Source organism: Equus quagga, chromosome 4 (genome assembly GCF_021613505.1).
Source record: "Equus quagga isolate Etosha38 chromosome 4, UCLA_HA_Equagga_1.0, whole genome shotgun sequence".
NCBI lineage: Eukaryota > Metazoa > Chordata > Mammalia > Perissodactyla > Equidae > Equus > Equus quagga.
This window is the reverse complement of record NC_060270.1, coordinates 94,165,004-94,187,818: the sequence shown is the minus strand read 5'-3', so window position 1 is coordinate 94,187,818 and position 22,815 is coordinate 94,165,004. Positions and strand designations below refer to the sequence as shown.

Here is a 22,815-nt window from a genome sequence, read left to right as displayed (position 1 = left end):
TGATGACTCAGTTGATTGATAAATGATAAATGATTACTGAGATGATTGATAAGTGTGAAAGCTTCATTTTGAAAACAGAAGCCATGTCCTAATGTTATTTGACATTTTGACTCATGGGAGTGATACTAACGGAATAACCAAGGAACCACACATTTCCACGGAGGATCTGGTTGCTTTAAGTCAGTATGAAGATCCCGTATAGTTTTATGTCCTCAGACAGACTTAGAGAAACTAAGAATGCATGAGTGGTCTCTCAGACATAGCTTATTTTGACAGCCGTGGGCAGTGTACCTCGTAACTTTTAAGGGCAGCTTAGTCTGCCTATATTTAGACTAGTAAACCAGCTCTGAGGAATGCAACCCTGAGAGTGAATGCAGAGAGACAGATGTTCAGCTGATGAATAGACCCATGCTAAATTCCTGTTTAAAATTGGTCCAAATCAGGCCACTTTCTCTTGGGATACAGCTGCTTTTAAATACTTTTCTTGGCCCTCTGTGGAGTTGTCTTAGTTTGGTCTTTTGCTTGAATTTTGATGGAACTTCAAGATTTCTGTCTTAAATATCCTTTTTGGAAAGTATGTCTCCAGTAAAAGAGAACCGAAAAAATTTATGGATTGTGAAGTCTATTGGGTGATTTTTTTTAGTGTCTGATATTGCAGGTTACCTACCTGTATAACCAGGGGCTATTTGGATAAAAGATCTAGTAAGTACAGTAAAATTTCACTAATAGGGATCCATGAACCTGAAATTTTGCCCAGGGCTAAGCAGAAATTAACTTTAGAACTGTCTGTAAAAAGATGACCTACTGAAAGTGTTGATATTGTGAGTAAGATTGGGGAGCATGGATGATTTATCTTTTTGGAAGGGAAAGAAAAAGATGTCTTCAAGTGGTCATTTAGAAAGAAAAAGAAATCTATTTTTAATTTTTATTTAAAGCATATTAAAAAATATCTTACTAAGGCAACATTCTTTTACCTTATTTGAGTATGCAATGTGGGTACTCGAAAGTGATTTAAAAGATCACTTTCAAACTCCTCTATAATCACTCTGTCCACTAATTTAGACTTATCAGTTAGTTTAGAGCTGTGGTCTTTAATATAGTAGCCAGCAGCCACAAGTGACTATTGAGCACTTGAAATGTGATTGTGTGAACTGACTGTCCTATATGTGTGAAATATACACTGGATCTTGAACAAAGAATGTAAAGTAGCTCATTAATTATTTTTACATTGATTACATGTTGAAATGATAATATTTTTTGGATCTCTTGGGTTAAGTAAAATATATTATTAAAGTTAATTTCCCACCTGTTCCTTTTTACATCTTAAAATATGACTACCAGAACATTTAAAATTATAGTGGTGGCTTGCATTATATGCCTATTGGACTGTACCACTCCAGTATGATATGGTGACATCATTGGGTACTTTGAAAGCATTGCCAGGGCTGGATTTGCCCTTTTGGCATAATAATGTCAGCCAAGGGAAGGATGGGTATGGATGAAGGTCACCAGATTTGACCTTGATGATGTTATTCATCCCAGCCTTATCCGGATTTCCAAGTTCTTAATTGCTCTTGCGCACCCAAAATAATAGTCACATTGTAGGGAATGCTTGTGATTGGTAGCAGTCCATCCAACAAGAAACCATCCAATAAGATAAGGGTAGGGCGGCCAGGGATGACTTAGCTGTGGGACTCATTTCCTTTCTCTTGAAGTCTTCCCCACTATCAAGCTGCTTTGACCCATGCTTCAGTATCATCATTTCCTTTCTCTCCAAAATAAGCAAAATCGCCTTTATCTACTCAGTCTCATGCATTTAAACTCTTTGCGTTTCCTTGTTGAGTCATGTCTTCCAGATCCGTCCCTTTGTCTTACAGCCTCCAGGTCATATGTTAATATGATGATCACATAGCTGTAACGATTATATTGCTGTTTTATTCTGTTTACTGGCTCTCCTTACTGAACTTAATGATTCCATGCATCCAGTTCACCCACCTTTGTTTTGGTCAAGGCTATCACTTACATGCCAGCACCTCCTCCTCGCTCAGCTGAATCTCGTAGCTCCAATGGGTGGGCAGGCAGGCAGAGCTGTGTATGTAAGTGGACATTCTGGGTGAGGAAACTATGCAGACTACAATCAACTGAAAGTGGGTCTCTGAGTGCAACACTGGGAAGACCCTTTAGTTTCTCTGTGCCTGCCTCTCTGCTTCCTTCCAGATTCACAATAGGAAAAATACAAGATTTCAGGTTTGAATTTCCAGTTGATACCCAACTGTGATCTAGGATTGAAAGAAAAAACTGTTTCCTTTACTCTCTACTCACAACACTAATTTGCTTTCCTCTGTTAAATGAACAAACACAAAATCCCAGAGAAAGTTAAATGGATTCTTGCCTCCAGATTTACATCTATCAACTCCAAACACGACAGATTTGGAGAGAGGGTTGGGTGGGGTTGGGGGGAAGTTTGGATGTTGGACCCCTGCTGTGGCTAACTCATCTCCATGTACTGCACAAACACTCAGGCCTCACTGCCAGACATGAAGAGTGAGAACCCTTGGCTGGTAGATGTGGTCCCTCATGGACACATACCTGTCTCTCCCTCTCATTGCTCTAGTTACAAGCCTTTATCCTTTCAAATTCTCTCCTATCCACACGTGAACGGGAAGGCCATACCTTCCTCAGCAGTTAATAAGCTCTATCCTCCTCCCTTGTAGTGAAAATCTTCCCAGACTTGGGAGTGTTCAGAAGTGGGCTATGAGAGATTCACCTCTGCCCTGACCCATTTCGGCTCCTGGGCGGGAGGAAAAAGCAACCCTTGGTTCCTGAAGGGGAAGAAGGGAGGAAGGACTTCGAATGAGGGGACTGGATGGTCTTATACTTTTGTTTTGCATCTTGTTTTAATACCTTTAAAAAAAAAATCAGACATTTATCTCTGACTGTGAGAATTAATCTCCTAATCAATTTTTTAAACAAATCTACATACAGGATTTCTATTTCTCTAGAATGGCCCAACTTGTGGACCTCATTGAGAATATCTGCTGCCTTTTCAACTTTAAATTATACCACAAAGTTCTTTGTATCTCAGTTTTGGGATGCATCAGGCCCACTTGCCCTCCACCCTAAATCCTAGAGTTTTCTTCCTTTGACAGTAAGTGGAGGACGGGCAACATCCCTACAGAAAATTGAGGATTGGGCAGTCTTAACCTGGAGTGTGTGTACATCAAGCACCTCTGAGGTTGTTAGTGTTTATGGGCATTCTATATCTTTCCCAGATTCCTGAAGAGATCTATTCCCTAAAAAGATTAGAAGCACTTCTAGAGGCAGTCTTAGCAAATCAAAAAATCCATTTTATTGACTTCAATTCTTTAAAGCTTCAAAAGAGGAGGGTAGGCAAACTAATTGGCAGCACAAAGCAAATCTTATCTCAGCAAAGATTTCCAATGAAGGATCCACACACACACACAACACGAGTGTACACACACAATTTTCTCTTTTCCAGAGCGTCTTACTTTCTGTTATGACAATAACAATAATAATGATAAAAATAGTAATAGTGATTATTATTATACAACTATCGTACCCTACATTTGTTTAGCTCTATAGAGTTTACAAAGCACTCTTCAGTGTATGATCTCATTTAATCTCCCCAACAATCCTCTGCGTAAGTATTATTATTATTGCCAGCACTTGCAGTTGAGAAAACTGCAGCTTGGAGAGGCTAAGTCCCCCCTTCGGTAATGATGGAGTCAAGTCTTGGGCCCAGAACTTTTGACCTCAGGTCCAGGGCTCTAAAATTTATAGTTATGAAAACCACTTGGCTGTTAATTAGCATATTAACCTTTTGAGAACAAAAGATACAGGGCATTTGAGAGAGGGCTGGGATTTCTTTAACTCAAACTCACTGGCTTTGCACTTCACTCACCCGTGGTCCTAGCTCTGTTAAAGGTGTACCAGAAAACCACTATCTTTCTCCTTAAAGAGTGTGGTGGGGGTGTAGGCATGCAAGCACCTTGAGACCCGTTTGCTGTGTCTGTTAACACATTTCTGGGAGCCAACGAGGGGAAGGTGCTCTAACCCAGCTCTGGCTCTGGCTCATGTGCCCAAGTTTGGGGTTGGCTGGGTTAATTCTGTTCTGAGAACACTCAGGCCAATGTAGTTCAAAACCACATATCATGGACTTGGTTCAGTTTAGTGTAATTGAACGAACATTTACGAGGTAACTTCTGCATGCTGATTTTTGTGTTAGATTCTGAGGATACAAAAATGAAGGAGACATAACTCCTCTCTTCAAGATGTCCGTAGCCTGAGATTCAGGTGGGGTTGTGTTTGGGGTAAGATGGGCTAACAATTCAATATTTGAATTACTTGCCAGTTCTCATTAAAATTTCTTTAAAGCCTAAACTAGGAAGTATTATTCATTAGCCTGGAAGCCCAATTTTGTTGTGATGCTGCTTTCTGGATAAGTAGGAGTTTTGGTAAGGTTTAGAAATTAATGGCTAAGTTCATCTGGTATGGAAATCTGAGGTTGAGTGGTTTTATTATAACTCTGAAATACAAACAGAGGATGCCTCTGACTCTCCTGCCTCAAAAATCAGAAAACATTCATGAGTTCTGAATGACCTGAGTCCACAAACTCAGCAAGAGGAGGGGGAATTAGTACCTCTACCCCACTCACCCAACTTTCTTGTTGGGTAAATTGACATCATCCTGGAAGATCTGAAGACATCTATTCAAGATCCGAGAAGTGCCTAGTCAAGATATTTTAAAAAGCTCACCATTACCACTTAATTTGCTGTCTTATTTGTCAATTCCTGGGTTTTTCTTGTCTTAGTTTCTTTTTCTTTTCCACCAGCAAAAATACAAGGAAGACTATGAGAATAAAGTCAAAGGCAAGTGGAGTGAGACACCTTGCTTTGAAGTTGCAACTGCCAGAATGAATGCTGAAAACATCAGCACAGTAAGTAGGAAGGGATGGCTGGATGTCCTCAGGTTGAGAGGGTGACGCTTTCCCTTGTGGCTTCTAGCCATCTCCTGCTCCTGAAATGGTGCTGAACAGTTGAGTCCAGGCACCTCTTTTTGAGGGCAAGACCCGTGTAGAGTTCCTATTAAGAAAGAATTCCCACCATCTTTTCTTCTTTTTGAGATATATTGTTTTGATCAGATTCCATTATTCTTGCCTCAATTTTCATAGGAACAATATAGTTTCAAAGTGAGTACAGGTGAAAGGGGCCCTTTTTAATTTATTCTTTGCCTGGGAAACCCAAACCATACATTTGTGAAACTGATTCATTTCTTCAATTTTCCTCACCAGAAAACGGTTCATCTTTTTCCTTTCTCTTAAGTTCTCTGCCCCTGGCTTTTGAGAGCTCCTCCTTGGAGGCTGTCTTTTAGCCTATTATAATTGCTCCAAATCTCTGTTAAGTTGCTAATTGTTTCTGTGATGGCACCACAATCTGTCATTGTGATCTGACCTGCATAGCCAAGAGAAGGAAGGCTTTGGGTAACTTCTCCAAGGGTCCTCTGTTCTCCGTGTAAGACCCTTGTGCAGTTTGTTCCCGCAGCAGTTCTCCAATATGTTTAATGTCTTACAGAGGAAATACCAAGAAGACTTTGAGCATATGAAAGACCAGATCTACTTCATGCAGACCGAGACACCAGAGTACAAAGTGAATAAACAAGCTGGGTTGGCAGCAAGCAAGGTATGAGGAAATTCTCTCATTTATCTTGATAATCTTAGAGTGGGCAAATTTCTTATAACTCTTGCTTTGAGTACAGTCATGTGCCATATAATGACATTTTGGTCAATGACAGGTCGCGTATACAGTAATGGTGCCATATGATTGGTACCATATAGCCTAGGTGTGTGGTAGGCTATACCATCTAGGTATGTGTAAGTACACTCTATGATGTTTGCACAACTACATAATCACCTAATGAGGCATTTCTCAGAACATATCTCTGTTGTTAAGAGACCCATGTCTGTATAATGAAAAAAAAGGAGGGTTCTTGGAGGAACAACAAAAAGTACTTTGGGATTATAATAAGGCTACCAAATTAAAAATAATTGCCATGTATGAGCATTAACAACACCCAATGACCATCTTCAGTATTTCATAAAGGACCTTTTGATACCCAGAAGTAGAAAGGCTGTAATCTCAGACAGAAGGACCCCTCTAAAGGCAATTGGCAGCCTTATAGGAGTATAGACACTCCCACATTCACCACTACCATTATTTTTCTTATTTTCCTACTAACTGGTGAAAGTCTAGTCACAGACTAGATACATGAATTCATGGATATGCTCATATATAGAGTGACTTTGGTAAACAGTCAGACTCCTTGGCATTCTAAAGCAGACTGGGCATCAGAAAGAGCGTAAACTTCAAAGCCAATCAGACTTGATTCTAACACTGGAGTTGGCCTTGCTGGAGGAGTGAAAGCAGGAAGATCACATCACTCAGGAGGGTATTTCAGTATTGAGGTGCAAACAGTGATGTTTTGGACAAGCAGGTGGCAGGGCAAGCGATGAGAAGTATTTTGAAAGTAGAGCCAAGCTGATTTGCTGATGAGTTAGATGTGGGATATGAGAGAAAAGTTTTGGTCTAGGCAACTAGATGGATGGTGTTTCCCTTTATTAAGACAGGAAAGACTGTGGAAGGAGTGGATAATATTTTTTTGAAGGGGAGACAGCTCAGCCTCAAACATGTAAGATTTGAGATGCCTTTTAGACATCCAAGTGGAAATGCCAAGTGGGCAGTTGATTATGAGCCTGAAGTTTCAAAGGAGATATCTGGGAAGGTTTTATAAATTTGGGAGTCATCCGCATGTGGACAATATTTAATGTCATAAAACTGGAGGCCATCAAGGAGCAAGTGTAGACAGAAAACCGTTAGGACTGAACCCTGAAGTGCTTCCATGTGAAGACATCAGCAAGATGAGGAAGGAGCAATGGCAGAAGAGAGTGATGTCTTGGGAAGCGAATGAAGGGAGAAGGGAGGGCTCAACTGTGTCCAATGTTTCTGAAAAGGATTTATCAATATATAGTCTCTGGTGAATTTATCAAGAGCAGTTTGTTTGAGTCTGCTTAGAGAGGGTTCACGAGTGAATGAGAAGAGAGCAATAGAAGAATATGAGTATACTCAACTCTTTCAATGTATTTTCCTGAAAAGAAAAGAAGAAAATGAAGCAGTAGCTGGTGGATAACTGGATGAAGAGGGGATTTTTTTAAAGACAGGAGACAAAAACATCACTTTTCTATGCTGATGGAAAAAAAATCCAGGTTAGAGGGAATATGTGATGGTGCTGGAGGAGAGCAGAGTGACTGGAGTGACGTCCTCAGCAGTGAAAGGGGAAGGGATCTGGTGCTTAAGAGGAGGGGATGGCCTTGCCACAAGCCCTGACAGTTCATCCATAAACTGAGAGGAGTCTGCATATCCCAGATGCAGGTAGGAAGTGTAGAGTTGGTGAGATTTCCTTTCTCGTTGTTTCCATTTGTCAAGGAAATACGTAATTCTAGAAGATAGAGAAGTTATCTATGTCTTCCATTACTGTAGAGAACCCCCTGTGAGTCATCTGTGTGGGTCATAGGGGAGATGCATCTGTGTTTTAGTTGTTTGTCTCCTGCCTTTGGATACCAAGCTGATTGTATTTGTTTCCCAAGGTTCTGAATTGTTGATAGATTATCGGGGATTCTGTGAACTCGTCTATAACCTACAGTCACAGTGCCCGAATAAATGGCTGGTACTGGGGACCATGGTCAGAACTAGGATCAGTTTCCTGTTCTCCTCCCTTTGGACGTGCTCTTGACAGGGGCTTTTGGGACCATACTTACTTCTTCTTCAGTGGCCGGAATTAAAGGTGCAAGGTGGACAGGACAGAAGGAAAGGGTGGGATTGCCACCATTTGTCCCACCCCAGCCTCTTCCTCCTTCTCTTGCGTGTGCATTAAATACACACGTGCTCATAAAGCTGTCACAGATAAGGCATAAAAGGGTGGATTGATGATGCTTCTAGCTTTCTTCCCTTAAAAATGTGTTGGCAGATAGGCAGCTGGAGGTTAAGAGCTGAGCAGGGGTTCTGGAGCAGCAGGCACCCGGAACATGATGTGCTGTCATTATTTGTGTATCTTTTTCTCTCCCATTACTTATATATCTCTCTCTCTTTAAGGGCAGGGACCAGGTGTTATTCTCTCTTGTACCTTTGCCAGAGCCAGGCATGTAATGGGCACCCTGTGGATATTTTTGAATGGAATGAATGGGAAGAAAAGATATCCTGGAAATTTATGCAGTTTCTCTGCTGCTGTTATGAGTTACTATGAGTATTTTGTTTATAAAATGTCAAGCTGCCATTTTTCTCCAGAGAAAATTGATTTGTGGAACAATGACATAGTATCCATAATAAAGACGAGAGCAAAAATAAACTGGAGAGTTACTTTATGACTTTATTTCACTGCTACAGGTAAAATACAAAGAAGACTATGAAAAGAATAAAGGAAAAGCAGATTATAATGTGCTTCCTGCTACGGAGAACCCACTGCTCAGACAGCTGAAGGCGGCAGGAGATGCCCTAAGTGATGTAAGTATATTCTTGTCAAAAGTGTTTTTTAACCTCCGCTGCAAGAGCGATGAAGTCTGTTTCCTTCTGTAATGACTAAATGCAAATATAACTTTGCAAATACTTTAAAGTTATCGTGTGGCAGTTTTGGAACTATCTAACCACAGGAAGGCATCAGTGCCTCTGAGTATGAGGTGTGTCAATTTGGGGGAGCCTGTGGAATTAGTTCACTGGGCAGGGAAATCCTCATTTGCTTATAGGCTCCAGGTGCTGGTGCCTCTGTGGGCAGAGCACGTTGTAGGAGATGTGATTTTAAGAGAGGCAGAGGAGATTTTGAAAGGGGAGGAGAGAGAGAGAGATGAAGCAGTTCTTCAAGTCTGCTGCCTGGAAAAGGAAAATATCCTGTGTTTCACAGCTTCTCTCCCCCACCTCCACCATTTTCTAGTCAGATCTTGGCCCCAGAAACCCTCATTTGCAGACAACAGGACTTAAAACATGGCTCCCTAAGTCTGCACAGGAATTTCCACTTTAGGCATTGTTGAGGGCTTGACTAACCCGTTAGATTTAAAATAGGCAAGTGAGAACTGGGCCTGGCATTAAAAGACTAACAACCCAAGACCACTTTGACTATAAATATAAAGAGACTGAACATGTGATCAGTTGAATTTTTCCATTATGGTTAGATTGTACTAAGCTTTCCTAATATTTGAGAATTATATATGTCTCTCTGTGTGGATTAGTTATCTTTGTCCCTTGAATTAAGTCAGCACTGCAGAAATGCGTCCAAGTGATTGAGGGGTGGGGTGAGTGGAGTGGTAGGTGAGAGGGTGTAAATGGACCTGTCCACGTAGTTCTGCTGGGAAATCAATGTAAAACATGTCTCTTGCTTCCTAAATGGAGGTCATCTTTATCCAACACATATGGGCCCAGGTTCAAATCCACTTTATTGATAATGACAGCAATATAAGAATATTAAAAATGAATAGCACTATTTACAATTTCAAAACCAAACATGAAAGAGTGACCATAATCCACTGTATCAATTGTACATTTCAAAACCCAATAATCATTTATTGTTATTGATAGAGAAAAAGATAAATCTTAGCAGAGAAGAGAAGAGCTAGTAGATTCATGATTTTTTATATATACCTTATTTTTAAGGTATACTGTCTGTTTGTATGATAAGGGATTTTTCCTTCATAGAAGGAAGAAGTGAGAGTACATATTTCTCAACATATGCTAAACTTTTTCTATAAAGGTTTTTTTTTTTTTTTAAAAAAAGCAATGAAAAATTCAGTGTTCAGAATATTACGGTTGTTGTGGCGTCATCGCTGAGGGAAGAGCATGTGAGTTGGGAGATGGAGAAGGCAGCAGTTCAGAAATACACAAGAAATACAAGAAATACGAATCTCTGCAACTAAGGGCTTGGGCTGAGGCAGCATATTGGTTTCTTAATTTTTTGGAGAATGTTAAAAACTTAGGCTTTACAATAATTGCTAATAGAAAAGGCTTATCATTCATGACACCCCGATATTTGGTTGTCAGTTTCTAAGACAGTTGACAGGTAATATCTTTTTTCTTCTTCTTTTGTTTAGTGTTGAAAATACGAGTGTTATAATCACTGTGGGAGTGACAGGAATCTACTTAAACCAATTTTTTCTTTGACAGAAACTATACAAGGAAAACTATGAAAAGACAAAGGCAAAGAGCATAAATTACTGTGAGACCCCCAAATTTCAGCTTGATACAGTTCTGCACAACTTCAGTAGTGATGTAAGCAATCCTATGGTCGCTTCTTCTATTAAAGAGAAGACCCATCATTTTGCCGATAAATAAATGAAATACATTTTGTCTTTCAGACTAAATATAAAGATTCCTACCTAAAGAATATTTTGGGACACTATGTAGGCAGCTATGAGGATCCATATCATACGCACTGCATGAAAGTCACAGCCCAAAACAGTGATGTAAGTTCTAAGACAATTGTATAATTTTCCAAATAATACATTTTTAGGGCATGAATTCATTGGTTGCATTCTTATGTCTGATTTCTTTTCCTCATAGAAAAACTACAAAGCAGAATATGAAGAGGATAGAGGCAAAGGCTTCTTCCCCCAGACCATAACTCAAGAATATGAAACAATCAAGAAACTAGATCAGTGTAAAGATGTAAGTCTGTAGCATGATCTTAAATGTTACTGCCCTCCATAGAATCTAGTGGTCAAGATATGTTTAAGATTTTGACACTTTTACAAACGAATGCAAGCAAGGAAATTGTAAGAAACAAAATTTATTTTGTAGTGGATAGACTATTTTTCCATATTGTCATCCACACTTTTCAAGAGCTAATTCTAGCTTATTTTCCCAAAGAAAAGTTATCGGGAATCTGAAGATATGGGAAGGTTTCTTATACAGATGTAAGAGTGGCTCTCAAAGAAACTGCAGTCTAATTAGGAAAAACAATGTGTTTTATTTACTATAAGTTTCTTTTCTTTTGGGGGATGGGGTTCTGCTTGCTTGGCCAACTTGGACTTGATGGATGACACTGCCAAACCTGGTTTCCTTTCCCCCAACAGCATGCCTACAAAGTCCATCCAGATAAGACAAAGTTCACTCAAGTTACCGACTCTCCTGTTCTGGTGCAAGCCCAAGTCAATTCCAAACAACTGAGCGATGTAAGTTCCCCCAAATATAAGGAAACCCAGTTACAAGGGGTAACATATCATAGCTCTGAACATAAAATCCAGTAACTCGTCACATTTATAAAAAAAGCTATGTGAGTTTTAGCAAGTTTAACTTGTACATATTTGTAATCACCTAAAATATTTTCCTATTAAGCCTTGCATCTTCTTGGGTGGAAATGATTCTATAAAGGAAACTAAGGTAGCTTAATGCACTGGAAAGAGCATGAGTTCTCAAGTCAGACAAAACTGTATTCAAATTCCAGCTCTGTCACTTATGACCTGGCGGCCTAGGCAAATTATTTAACCTCTCCATACCTCATATTTCCCTTTTATAATTTGTGGTTGTTTTGAAGATTAAGTGAAAGGAGAAATGTGCATAGTGCATACCATGGCCCAGAGCAGATATTCAGTACATGGGATTTCTCGCTCTCAAATAAGTTTTTGGAAAATGGAGTCTTTGAGATAAACTTTATCATGAATTTTAAAATTTTAAGTATGAATTTCAAAACTTGTGTTGAACTAATAAATAAAAATAAAAGTAACCTCAGTAAATTTATAACCAGAAATGAAGGCTTCAATTAGAGTATCAAGAAACCATAAGGGACGTGAGGGGACATCACCAGATTTGTTAGAAAAGATTCTCCAGTAAGTGAGCATTGACAACGAAAAAGAGGAAAAGGCTGTCACTCTCAGAACCTATAGGGCCGACTGTGATATGCATGGAGGGGAACATATATGGAAGAGCCATCTCCTTCCATTAGGGTCCTACCATGGTGACAGATGTGGTAACAGCTGTTACGTATTCAGCACAGAGGTTGTCAATAATGCAGAGTGGTATACCTTAGCTCTGGATTTCTCTTTTGATCTTAACAACTTTGCCAGTTGTCATTTAACTGTTATTTAACAGTTGATATATTTAACTGTTAGTAACTGTTATTGTTATTTAACTGTTGTTATATTTGTTATATTTTATCTTATGAAATGTACCACGTAAGATTTTTTTGTATTTTGAAACAGTTCTTATTCAGAACTAATTGGCTCTTCCTCTTTATTTCTCCCTCCCTCTCTCTCTCAGTTAAATTACAAAGCGAAACATGAAAGTGAAAAGTTCAAGTGCCATATACCTCCAGATACTCCTGCCTTTATCCAGCACAGAGTCAATGCCTATAACCTGAGTGATGTGAGTTCCTTATTCACTATGCCATGTGATATGCTGACAACCTGTGCTTTTATTTTTGAATTGTTTCATGGAATAAATATTTCAATACTAAAGATGGGGATAACAGTTAACGTTTGTATCATGTTCCTATGCCTCTGCCAAGGTAACTTTGAACTCACCTTATAAAATGTGTGTAGCAGTCTTGTAAGTAGCTTCATACAATTAGCCAATCTTAATATATTTTAACCAAGCCTCAAATTAAGAGGTATGCTTAATTGCAAGTCTTAATGTTAGAGCTTTTAGCCATATATTCATTTATGGCTATACTATAATTAATTTTCTTTCAGGATCTGATTTTTTAAAATATAATTTCATGTCACTTATCCCCGAGGCCTATAATGTCCCTTATTTCACACAAATGATACTTATTTCTACATGTAAGAGAACTTGCACTAACCAAGATATAGGGTATTCAAAAGGCATAAGGCTGGGTATCCATTGTTATCTTTCATTTCCAAATTTAATTTTATGGAAAAGTCAAATTACCCTTGGATGTTTCAATTTCTTCAGCAATTCTATAAATAAGTACTAAGATTATCTACCATCAATGAGTATCATAATGATTCATCAAATAACCTTTGCAGAGGATTTTGAGGTCAAGTGAAAGTGATGCCTTTATATTATAAAAAGTAGGTTAACTATAGAATATTTATGCCACTCTATAAAATATTCAGTGTTAAACATCAAATATGAGTATGATAACTGGAATGAGGATAATTGGATGAAATATTCTAATGGAGAGCAGAGAAGCTTAATCTTGGAAAATTAGAAGCTTCAGCTTCAGGAGAATTACCTAAAACATGCATGATTTCCTGGACAAAGAAAATGGTCTATTTATTCTATATTAAGACAAAGTATTGAGTTACCTTTTAGTCTTTGAAGTGTGATAACATGCATATCGCTTTTGTCAATTGCTTTGCTGGAATTTTCCTATCCAGAATATTTATAAGGAAGACTGGGAGAAAAGCAAAGCTAAGAAGTTTGACATCAAAGTGGACGCCATTCCCCTGCTGGCAGCCAAAGCCAACAGCAAGAATACCAGCGATGTGAGTATGGCCTGGGCACCTGGGCACCTGGGCACCTGGGCAAGGGAGCCTCAGTGACATTTCCTGATGGGTGGGATCTGGCATGTGTGATGTCTTTGCAGGTGATGTACAAGAAAGACTATGAGAAAAACAAAGGGAAAATGATTGGAGCCCTCAGCATTAATGACGATCCCAAGATTCTGAACTGTTTGAAGGCGGCCAAAAACCAGAGTGATGTGAGTGCTTTTGTAAATCTGTCTTGTTTTCAGATGTGGCTGCACTTACTGTTTACCATAACCTTGGATAGGTTGTTAGCCTAAATGAAATCTCAGACTCAGGATGACAAACTGAACACGAAAGCCCAGTGGTCGAGGATTAACTTCCTCACTCTGACAACGTGTCTGTACGTTGAGACACCAGTGAATATTGTAAAGGTTCTCTTAATCTCCTTAATGCCCTCTGTTTTATTAGGGGCAAAATATACTAGCAATATCATTGTTGTTTTTCCGAGTAATGGGTTCAATATCTCAGTATGTATAAACACATATTCACTCCATACCATGACTTGACTTATGGTACTTTGCCAAAATGCATACAGAAAAATAAAAGGAAAAAAGTGAGAAAATCAGGCTAAAGGCAAAGTATGAAAAACTAGATGAAGCATAACTTCAAAAGAGAATATTTTATTTTAAGAAATTTCTTAAATATTGATCTCATTTTAAATACTTTAAAATACTTATTTAAAATAAAATAAAACTCCTTATAAATATTGCTTTTCTAATTTATAGCAAAAAGGAAATACTCCCTAATCTGTGTCATTTATAAATATCCCAGTCTTTATTGAGTATATTTTTGGATTTCTATATGGGAGGATTAAGGGGAATGTAAAGGAATATATGATATGTACAATAAAATGGAAAAACGCTCTTTTCATGTATTATTGCCATAAAGTAAAATATTAGGTCTTAATGATAAAAGCCAACTTCCAGAGGCATTGTAAAATGTGTTTCATCAAGTCCTGGACCGAATACTTTTCTAGAACTGTGCTTAAGTATCTAGGTACCTTATACCTTTCATATCATTTTGCACCAACTGTTACAAAATTCATTTTCCTTCAAACACATTCAAGTGGAAAGAATTCTTTTAAGATCAAAAGTTGCTTAGACAGCAGAGTTGGTATGCTATGATTTATTCTGACTGAGAAATATTAGGATAAGTAACATAAGCATTTTTATGGTTATAGCAGACCGGATCATATAAGACATGAGTCTCTACTGTATTCTACATCCATATTCACGCATATATGAACTCATTTTCATTCTACTTTTTGCTCTGTGGAAAATAAATGCTGAAAAAGTACAATATTTGTTCTTTTGACTAAAGTGTAGCAGTGATATGAATGGCTTTATGCAGCGAGATGTATTTTTCTTTTATTTGTCTGATTATTTTTCCTTTGACAGAGATTATACAAGGAAAACTATGAGAAGACAAAGGCAAAGAGCATGAATTACTGTGAGACTCCTAAATATCAACTTGATACTCTGCTGAAGAACTTCAGCGAGGTTTGCAAGGCTGTGGTTACCTCTGGGGTTTGAGGGCTTTCCTAATGTTTGACAGATAACTGTCAATTTGAGTCACATATGTTTTCTTTTTCAGGCTAAATATAAAGATTCATATGTGCAGAATGTTTTGGGACATTACATAGGCAGCTTTGAGGACCCATATCAAATACACTGCATGAAAGTTTCAGCTCAAAACAGTGATGTAAGTTTGAAGACAATTGTTCATGCCTCTCAGCGACATTGTTGGGAATGATAACAATCATGATCTATTTTTGTTCTTTCTCATTATAGAAAAATTACAAAGCAGAGTATGAAGAAGATAAAGGGAAATGCTACTTCCCTCAGACAATAACACAAGAATATGAAGCAATCAAGAAGCTAGACCAGTGTAAAGACGTAAGCCAGCTGCCCTGAATTCCTCAGATTGGGTTTGGGATTCTTGTGCCATCTAGTGATAAATTTAGCAGGAGTTTAAATGCTAGCATCTAGTGGTTAGCAGATGTTAAATTTTAAATTTTGATTTTTGGGTGGAATTGGGGAACACAAAAACGCCTATTTGTTACAAAATAATTTCAGGTTTTATAAATCTTTGTCTCTATTAGTTTATATATACATGGTTTCAGGGGAAAGGGAAGACATGGGGAATTGTGAGAGATGTTTATTCATCCAACAAATTTACATGAGGGAGTAGCATGTGCCAAACACTGTCCTCGGTGCTGAGAAAGATGAGGGGACAAGGTGGGCTGCCTTTTGTGGAGCACGCCTTTGAGAGGGAGAGAAGACAATAAAGGAAGAGAACACAGAAACAAGAAAGATACCAGGCAATGAGAAGACAGCTAATGTAGAATGATGCTACAGAAGTAAAATAGGATGATGTGGGAGAGAAAGATGGGATGGGCACTGTAGATCGGGTGGTCAAGGAAGCTCTTAGGCGGGAAGGTGCAGCCATGCCAAGCTCAAGGTAAGAGCAGAAGGAAAAACAGCCTGAGGAGAGAACAAGTTTGGCATTTAAGGAATTGAAGGGATGAGGTGGCTGAAGCATATGAGGGAGGGGGACAGTAGTGAGAGGTGAAATGGAAGGAGATGAAGGAGGGGGTGGATTCTGTAGAGTTGAGCTTGTAAGCCAAGGTACAGTTTAGATTGAATACCAAGTCCAGTGGAGAGCCATTGTAGGGCTTCAGCAGGGGGAAGATGAGTCTAGTTGCTGAATTGCAGTGGGGAGACCAGATCAGAGGCAACTTTAGAAGAGAGAGATTGAGAAAGGAGAGGAAGTGAGAAAACACCCACCCAGTTTTCAGGAAATCAACTATTTTTGGCTGGAAACTTTCTACATGTTAGCGTGTATATGAACAAGAATATAAAGATACATTATGAAATTTCATTAAAGAACATCTTCTTTTCTAGCACACGTACAAAGTTCATCCAGATAAGACCAAATTCACGGCCGTCACTGATACTCCTGTGCTGTTACAAGCCCAGCTCAACACGAAACAACTTAGTGATGTAAGTGCCTTGATTTATGCAAATGAGTGACCCAGAATGTTTTGCTTATTTGAAACGTAAGCATTTAAATGCTTAATCTTCATGGGCTCATCTGTCATCCCAACAGTGTCATTTTTCAAAATTTGTTTAATAAAATGCAAATGAAGCTGCCAAAATGAGTGTAGCCTCAGGAAAAATGGTGTTAGGCAATAATAAAAATAACTAATAATCTTCAATCACTCATTGATTTTTAGTGGGAATTTGTTCATTAGATCTGTCACATACCAAAATAATGCAACTAAAACTTCATGGCAACTTAAATAAACAACAATGACAATAAAAGCATCCGCTTGGGTAGGTAACAAGGCAAGCAGTTCCCATTCTTGAGTTTCCTAACAAAGACATTACAGAAAGAAAAAGAACACAGAAACAAGAAAGGCATCAGGCAATAATAAGAAAATTAATACATGATGGTGATACTGAATTAAAATAGGATGACCTGAGATAGAGTGACTGGACGGGCGCTTTAGATTGCATGGTCAAGGAAAATCTCTGGCAGAATGGTCCAGCCATGCCAAGATCAAGGCAAGAGCAGCAGTGCTTCTGAAACATTCACGGTCATGTGCATCACCCAGTGACCCTGTTCAAATGCAGATTCTGATTCAGTAGGTCTGGAGGAAGCCAATGTTCTTACTCGCTAGTAAGTTCCCAGGTGATGCCAGTGCTGCTGACTGGTAGAGCACACATTGAGTAGCAAGGTGCTAACACAGCTAAATCCCAAAGAGCGGTGCATCCTTCTCAAGACAGGAAAATAAAATGTACAGTTTGTCCTACTACAAATTGTGTTTTAGTAACACAATTAGCTCGTGTGCATATAATAAAGAATGACATCAGTATGACCCAGAAGTCATCGTGCTTTATGTGTAATTTTCCCTAACATATTCATACTTTGTGCCCCAAGAAAGCACAGCTAAACACTGACATCATTGGCAAGCTGCAGAAGAAACGGGTGCTGGATGCAGTGCTCAGTCCCCACACGCCCCTCTCATCAGCCAGGTTGGGCCATGGGCTCTGTTTTGAAGGTGTTTATTGTGCAGTGCTTCTCAGTATTGTGCATTTGCCTTTAGCTCCAAAATTCAGCAGTCCCATTCCTTCTTTACATTCTTTTCCTTCCACCTCATGTCCCTTCAAAACATTTTAAATAAAGTCCTATATTTTTTAGGACTTTAAATTTTGTAGGACTATACTTTCTTTAGAAAGAATTTACATATCTTTTTAGCTGTGCTAGCATGTTATTTAGAATTATTATTTTTGTTAGTGCTCTGATTACAGAATTTCATAGATTTTGAGTGTTAGTGCCTTCGAGGTGCAGCCTGGAACTTTACATCAGGCAATGAGTTTCCCATATATGCGTTGTGATAGTATTTACAAAACGACAAGCCAAAGTTTGGTTGTATGACAATCTCTGAAAGAGGGAGTCGAAGTCTGGGCCCTGTGCTGGACTTTGACTAGATTGACTATTTCTTTGAGGCATCTTTCTAAGAAGAGTAGAAATGACTTAGCTATATACACTTTCCTGTGTGCATTCCTACGTAAGTTCCTACCCTGAACTGTTTGGCTACCCTCTACTGTTTTTCAGCTGAATTACAAAGCAAAACATGAAGGTGAGAAGTTCAAGTGCAACATACCAGCAGATGCTCCACAGTTTATCCAACACAGAGTCAATGCCTATAACCTGAGTGATGTAAGTACCAAAGCCACAGAGGCCCGTGCTTGCATGTGCATGGAAAGAGGAAATGTTATAGGTGTTTAAAAAGACAAGATTAGGAGCTGTGCAAATAAACAACTGCTGAGATTGTTGCCAGAGTTTAAGTGGAGCTTTTAAGGCATAAAAGCTTTTAAGACTCTTACTGGGCTATCAGATTTCCTTTTCCACAGTCTCTGATACTGTCAGAAACATTCTCTCAATTACCTCTCTGTTAATCCCTGGAGTTTTACAAGGTCTCTCCTGTGTAAATGTCACATTTTGCCTTCTTCAAGTGGTTTTCATTTTATATTATCCTTGAGACCTCAGGATAGCAGAGTCTAGGAAGTTCACGAGCATTAGAAAGAGTATGTTATACTTTATTTGGTAGTGAGGGGAAGAAGCTGGATGATAGGTAAATTAATAGTTATACTACCATTTGCTAAATACAGTATTTATAGGTGAAATAAGTCTACGTATACAAATTTTCAATCTTTTTAAAATTTTTACTGGATTAATTTGTGTTAGATGTTGTTCTTACAATTCCTTTGTTGAAATGTTCCTGTCCAGAATGTTTATAAACATGACTGGGAGAAAAGCAAAGCTAAGAAGTTTGACATCAAAGTGGACGCCATTCCCCTGCTGGCAGCCAAAGCCAACACTAGGAACTTTAGCGATGTGAGTATGGCCTGGGCACCTGGGCAGGGGGTGGCTCAGCGACATCTCCTGATGGGTGGGTCTGGCATGTATGGTGTCTTTGCAGGTGATGTACAAGAAAGATTATGAAAAAAGCAAAGGGAAAATGATTGGAGCCCTCAGCATTAATGACGATCCCAAGATGCTGAACTGTTTGAAGGCGGCCAAAAACCAGAGTGAGGTGAGTGCTTTGTAAATCTGTCTTGTTTTCAAGATGGCGTCCCTGTTAACATGCCCCAGGGCAGTAGCATGTAAATCGATTCCACATCCATGGGCTCTCTCAGGTTCACGACAACAAACTGCTGGGGAGAACTTTAGAAGCACAATGATTCCCCAGATTCTTGCACCTCTCATGTTTGAGGAGAGAAATTGCTGATTCGTACTTGATGTCCGTGTCACTTTGAAAAATGTGTGTTAATATTTAATAGAATACCAATTGTAATTCTTAAAACCTTTTGGAAAACATTACTAGATGTTTTCATATTTTCTTCTAATTGAAAAATAACCTTTAAAATGATGATTTTTAAAACTGTCTTTATTTTGGAAGAAAAACCATGAGTCACACGTGAAAATCTTAGTATAGCTCTTTGTTGATTTTAGTAATTAGTTAGTATTGGCCTAGGTCCGAGAAAAATATTCCATTGATTATAGGCCCCTTTGAGAATCTGATAAAAGATTTGGAAAATCCGTCTATGAAAACAAACTTTTTTTTCATGCGTTTTTGCCTAAATGTCAGAGAATTTATAAATTCCCTAAGGCTGGTCTATGGGTCATCTATCATTTTTTGGTTAAAATTCTTACTATAGAGAAGCAAACATCTACTATTGCAAATTTCAGTATACATTATGTTTTTAAAATGTTCAGAGAATCTCTTAAGAGGGGTAAGAACATTCAACATGGCTTGCAAATAATAGCTTTTCATGATTAAAGAGAAGGATGTTTGTATCATTTGCTTTCATTTTAACCATGTGTTCATATAAAGACCTATATATACATTCTTTAACTCATTTTGCCTTTACTGTATAGTCATATAGCACTTTAAAACATCCTAGTTAGTGATTTTCTCTGACAGCTTCACACCGAATTATGTCATATACACTGCTCAGGTATGTAATGACTATCTTGTTCCCTAGTTCCTTACCCATTCTTAACTTAAAAAAGGTTATAGCTCTCCATTGACAGCACATGTATCTTTATCTTTTGTTTTTCATCTTATCACAGAACCCATTAGAACACTAGGTACAGAGTAAGTTTCCAATAAAAATGCTTGTTGATTGATATTGACAACCAAAAGAAATAGTCAATGATGAGTCATTCTTGCATAATATCCACACTAAATGCTGAGCTGCAGGTATAGACCATGCATAGCTTTTAAAAAGAACCTTTTAAAGCCCTTTGGACCTTTGACAACATTTTATATGTGCAGGTATGTGTGAGCTGGTATGAATATGAACAAAAGAGTCAAAACAATTTAGTCAAAAACAGTTCCACACACCAACTGCCGTTGCAACATTGCTTTATCTGTTTATTTCTAGTAAAGACAAATCGTCTTTTATTTTTTTCGATGTTCTTGTATACCATCAGAATGTTTCCATATTTTGTTTTCATAAACCAGGGTCTAGATTTTATAATTAAGTGATAAATTTATCCAGTGAAAGTGACTAACTACAAAATGTTAGAAGGAAGATCACATTCCCTAAGGAAGCTAAGAGATCAGATTACTTGCAAAAGGAATTTCAACAGAAAATTTGTAACATGCATCTACACTAGCTAGCTTGGGTCACTGTCTTTAATGCTTAAGTGATTGTGGGGACATATAATGGGTTTAGAATTTTCCTGAAGACACTGAGTCAGAACTGTTCTCTCTGTTAAGGTAATTGGTGAGCGGACATGAACAAGCTGGGACTTTGACCTAATTAGCACCCTGTCTAACCATTCCAGAAAACCAGCCAATGAAAGTGCCTTCTGAGGCCCAGTCAGGACATTTGGTTTATGAGAACACTGTGCATAAGAGCCAAGGCTACTTTCCTAGCTCAGTTTCACAAACTTTTCTCCTTTGAGGTCTTATAACTGCTGCAATTGGGAGCTTCTTTTAAATTATTACCAAAATTAAACTTGGTACAAAAAAACCTTTGGGATTCTCAGTGGGGCTTATCTACTATCCAAAGTAGAAGAGTCAGTCAGATTGAAAAATCAGTAACTATCCATTTAAAGATGACTTTAGAAACGCCAAGAAGTCAGGTGTACACTTCTATGTATGAAGGAGTCGTTTTATAAAATCAGAAGTATAAAATGATTTCATGTGATTTTCGTCAATTAAAAAGTACTTCTTTATTGAAAAACTCTTCAAATGCTAGATTACCTTAGTAGAAACAATGCTTGTTAGTGGTCCTTGAAAAGCTCTGTTTTAAAATAATCCCCGGCTGAAGCAGAAGCTGTGGCCCGTTCCTCATGTCTGACAGTTGCTCTTTGATCTAAAAAGAGATTTGAGAAGATTTGTCCATGTGTAATTTTAGGGGGAGTTTCAACAATGTATAACATATGAACAAATTTTAGGAAAAAATAACCACTCAGATGTTTGGATCCGTTTCTTTAACTCGTATTTATTGTTTATGAGAGATCTCTGTGCTTTTCTGGGAATCCATTGAGGATTTGTGGTAATAAGTGGTAATTCCCTCTTCACAGCACGAATATCGTAAAGACTATGAAAAGGGAAAAACTATCTACACGGCACCTCTGGATATGCTCCAAGTCACTCAAGCTAAGAAATCTCAGGCAATTGCCAGTGACGTGGACTATAAGCACCTCTTACACAATTACAGCTACCCACCTGATAGCATCAACGTGGACCTCGCCAAGAAGGCTTATGCACTGCAGAGCGATGTAAGTAATCAAATTTTCTCTATTCACTCTTTTTAAGGTGGAAACTAAAAAGGATTTCTAAGTTGAGTGATGTTTTTGGCAATTCTCAGAGGTATCTGCACTGTCTTTTGTAGGTACCAAGGATGTAATGGAAAACTTACCCTTGTGCTTCTATAAGAGCACACCCTTCAGAGTCAGGGAGCCTAGGTCTGGCATGCATGCCATTGCTGTTCACTTTGGGAAAGTTATCAACCTTGCTGGGTCCAGAGTCCTCCTTGTAAAATTGGAATAAAACAAAAGAATTGTTTTGAGAATTTAATAAACGCAAAGTACTTAGCGTGGTGCTAGGCCCTGGTGAATTCTCAATAAGCATTCAAGATTACTATCATCACCACTGTCATAATGATCACATTCATCATCATTAATAATTTTTACATAGATTACTATCTTGTCTGAAAATAAAATATATCATTTACAGCATCGATTTTTTTAATAGCTGGGTTTTTTTTCTGCAGATCAAAACTTCTTTATGAAAATTAGTTTGTCTGAGCTACACAATTGAATACTTTATCCTAACAATCCTATTTTTTTAAATGTGGTAAAATACGCATAACGTAAAATTTGCCATCTTTACTACTTTCAAGTCTACAGTTCAGTAGCAGTTACTTGTGTGCACATTGTTGCACAGCCAATCTCCAGGACTTTTTCATCTTGCAAAACTGAAACTCTGTACACATTAAACAACAAGTCTCCATTTCATCCTCCCCTCAGCCCCTGGCAACCCCCCTTCTACTTTCTGTCTCTATGAGTTGGACTACTCTAGAGACCTCATATAGATGGGATCATACAGTATTTGTCTTTTTGTGACTGGCTTATTTCACTTAGTATTATGTCCTCAAGGTTCATCACTGTTGTGGAATGTGTCAGAATTCCCTTCCTTTTTGAGGCTGAATAATATTCTATTATATGTATATACCACATTTTATTTA

The 22,815-nt window shown here is 38.3% G+C and overlaps 1 protein-coding gene across 18 annotated transcripts in view; it reads left to right on the top strand.

Moving 5' to 3' along the window:
• NEB (nebulin) overlaps window positions 1-22,815 on the top strand; it is a 189,279-nt gene that overhangs the window by 16,066 nt on the left and 150,398 nt on the right. For all 18 annotated transcript variants that reach the window (XM_046658453.1, XM_046658470.1, XM_046658469.1 and 15 more), the window contains exons 11-28: window positions 4,853-4,957; window positions 5,592-5,699; window positions 8,457-8,573; window positions 10,221-10,325; window positions 10,412-10,519; window positions 10,617-10,721; window positions 11,129-11,227; window positions 12,312-12,416; window positions 13,394-13,501; window positions 13,603-13,716; window positions 14,941-15,042; window positions 15,137-15,244; window positions 15,334-15,438; window positions 16,447-16,545; window positions 18,164-18,268; window positions 18,839-18,946; window positions 19,032-19,145; window positions 21,650-21,847. In XM_046658453.1, the coding sequence (XP_046514409.1) occupies window positions 4,853-4,957; window positions 5,592-5,699; window positions 8,457-8,573; window positions 10,221-10,325; window positions 10,412-10,519; window positions 10,617-10,721; window positions 11,129-11,227; window positions 12,312-12,416; window positions 13,394-13,501; window positions 13,603-13,716; window positions 14,941-15,042; window positions 15,137-15,244; window positions 15,334-15,438; window positions 16,447-16,545; window positions 18,164-18,268; window positions 18,839-18,946; window positions 19,032-19,145; window positions 21,650-21,847 (2,013 nt within the window). The remainder of the gene's footprint in view (window positions 1-4,852; window positions 4,958-5,591; window positions 5,700-8,456; window positions 8,574-10,220; window positions 10,326-10,411; window positions 10,520-10,616; window positions 10,722-11,128; window positions 11,228-12,311; window positions 12,417-13,393; window positions 13,502-13,602; window positions 13,717-14,940; window positions 15,043-15,136; window positions 15,245-15,333; window positions 15,439-16,446; window positions 16,546-18,163; window positions 18,269-18,838; window positions 18,947-19,031; window positions 19,146-21,649; window positions 21,848-22,815) is intronic.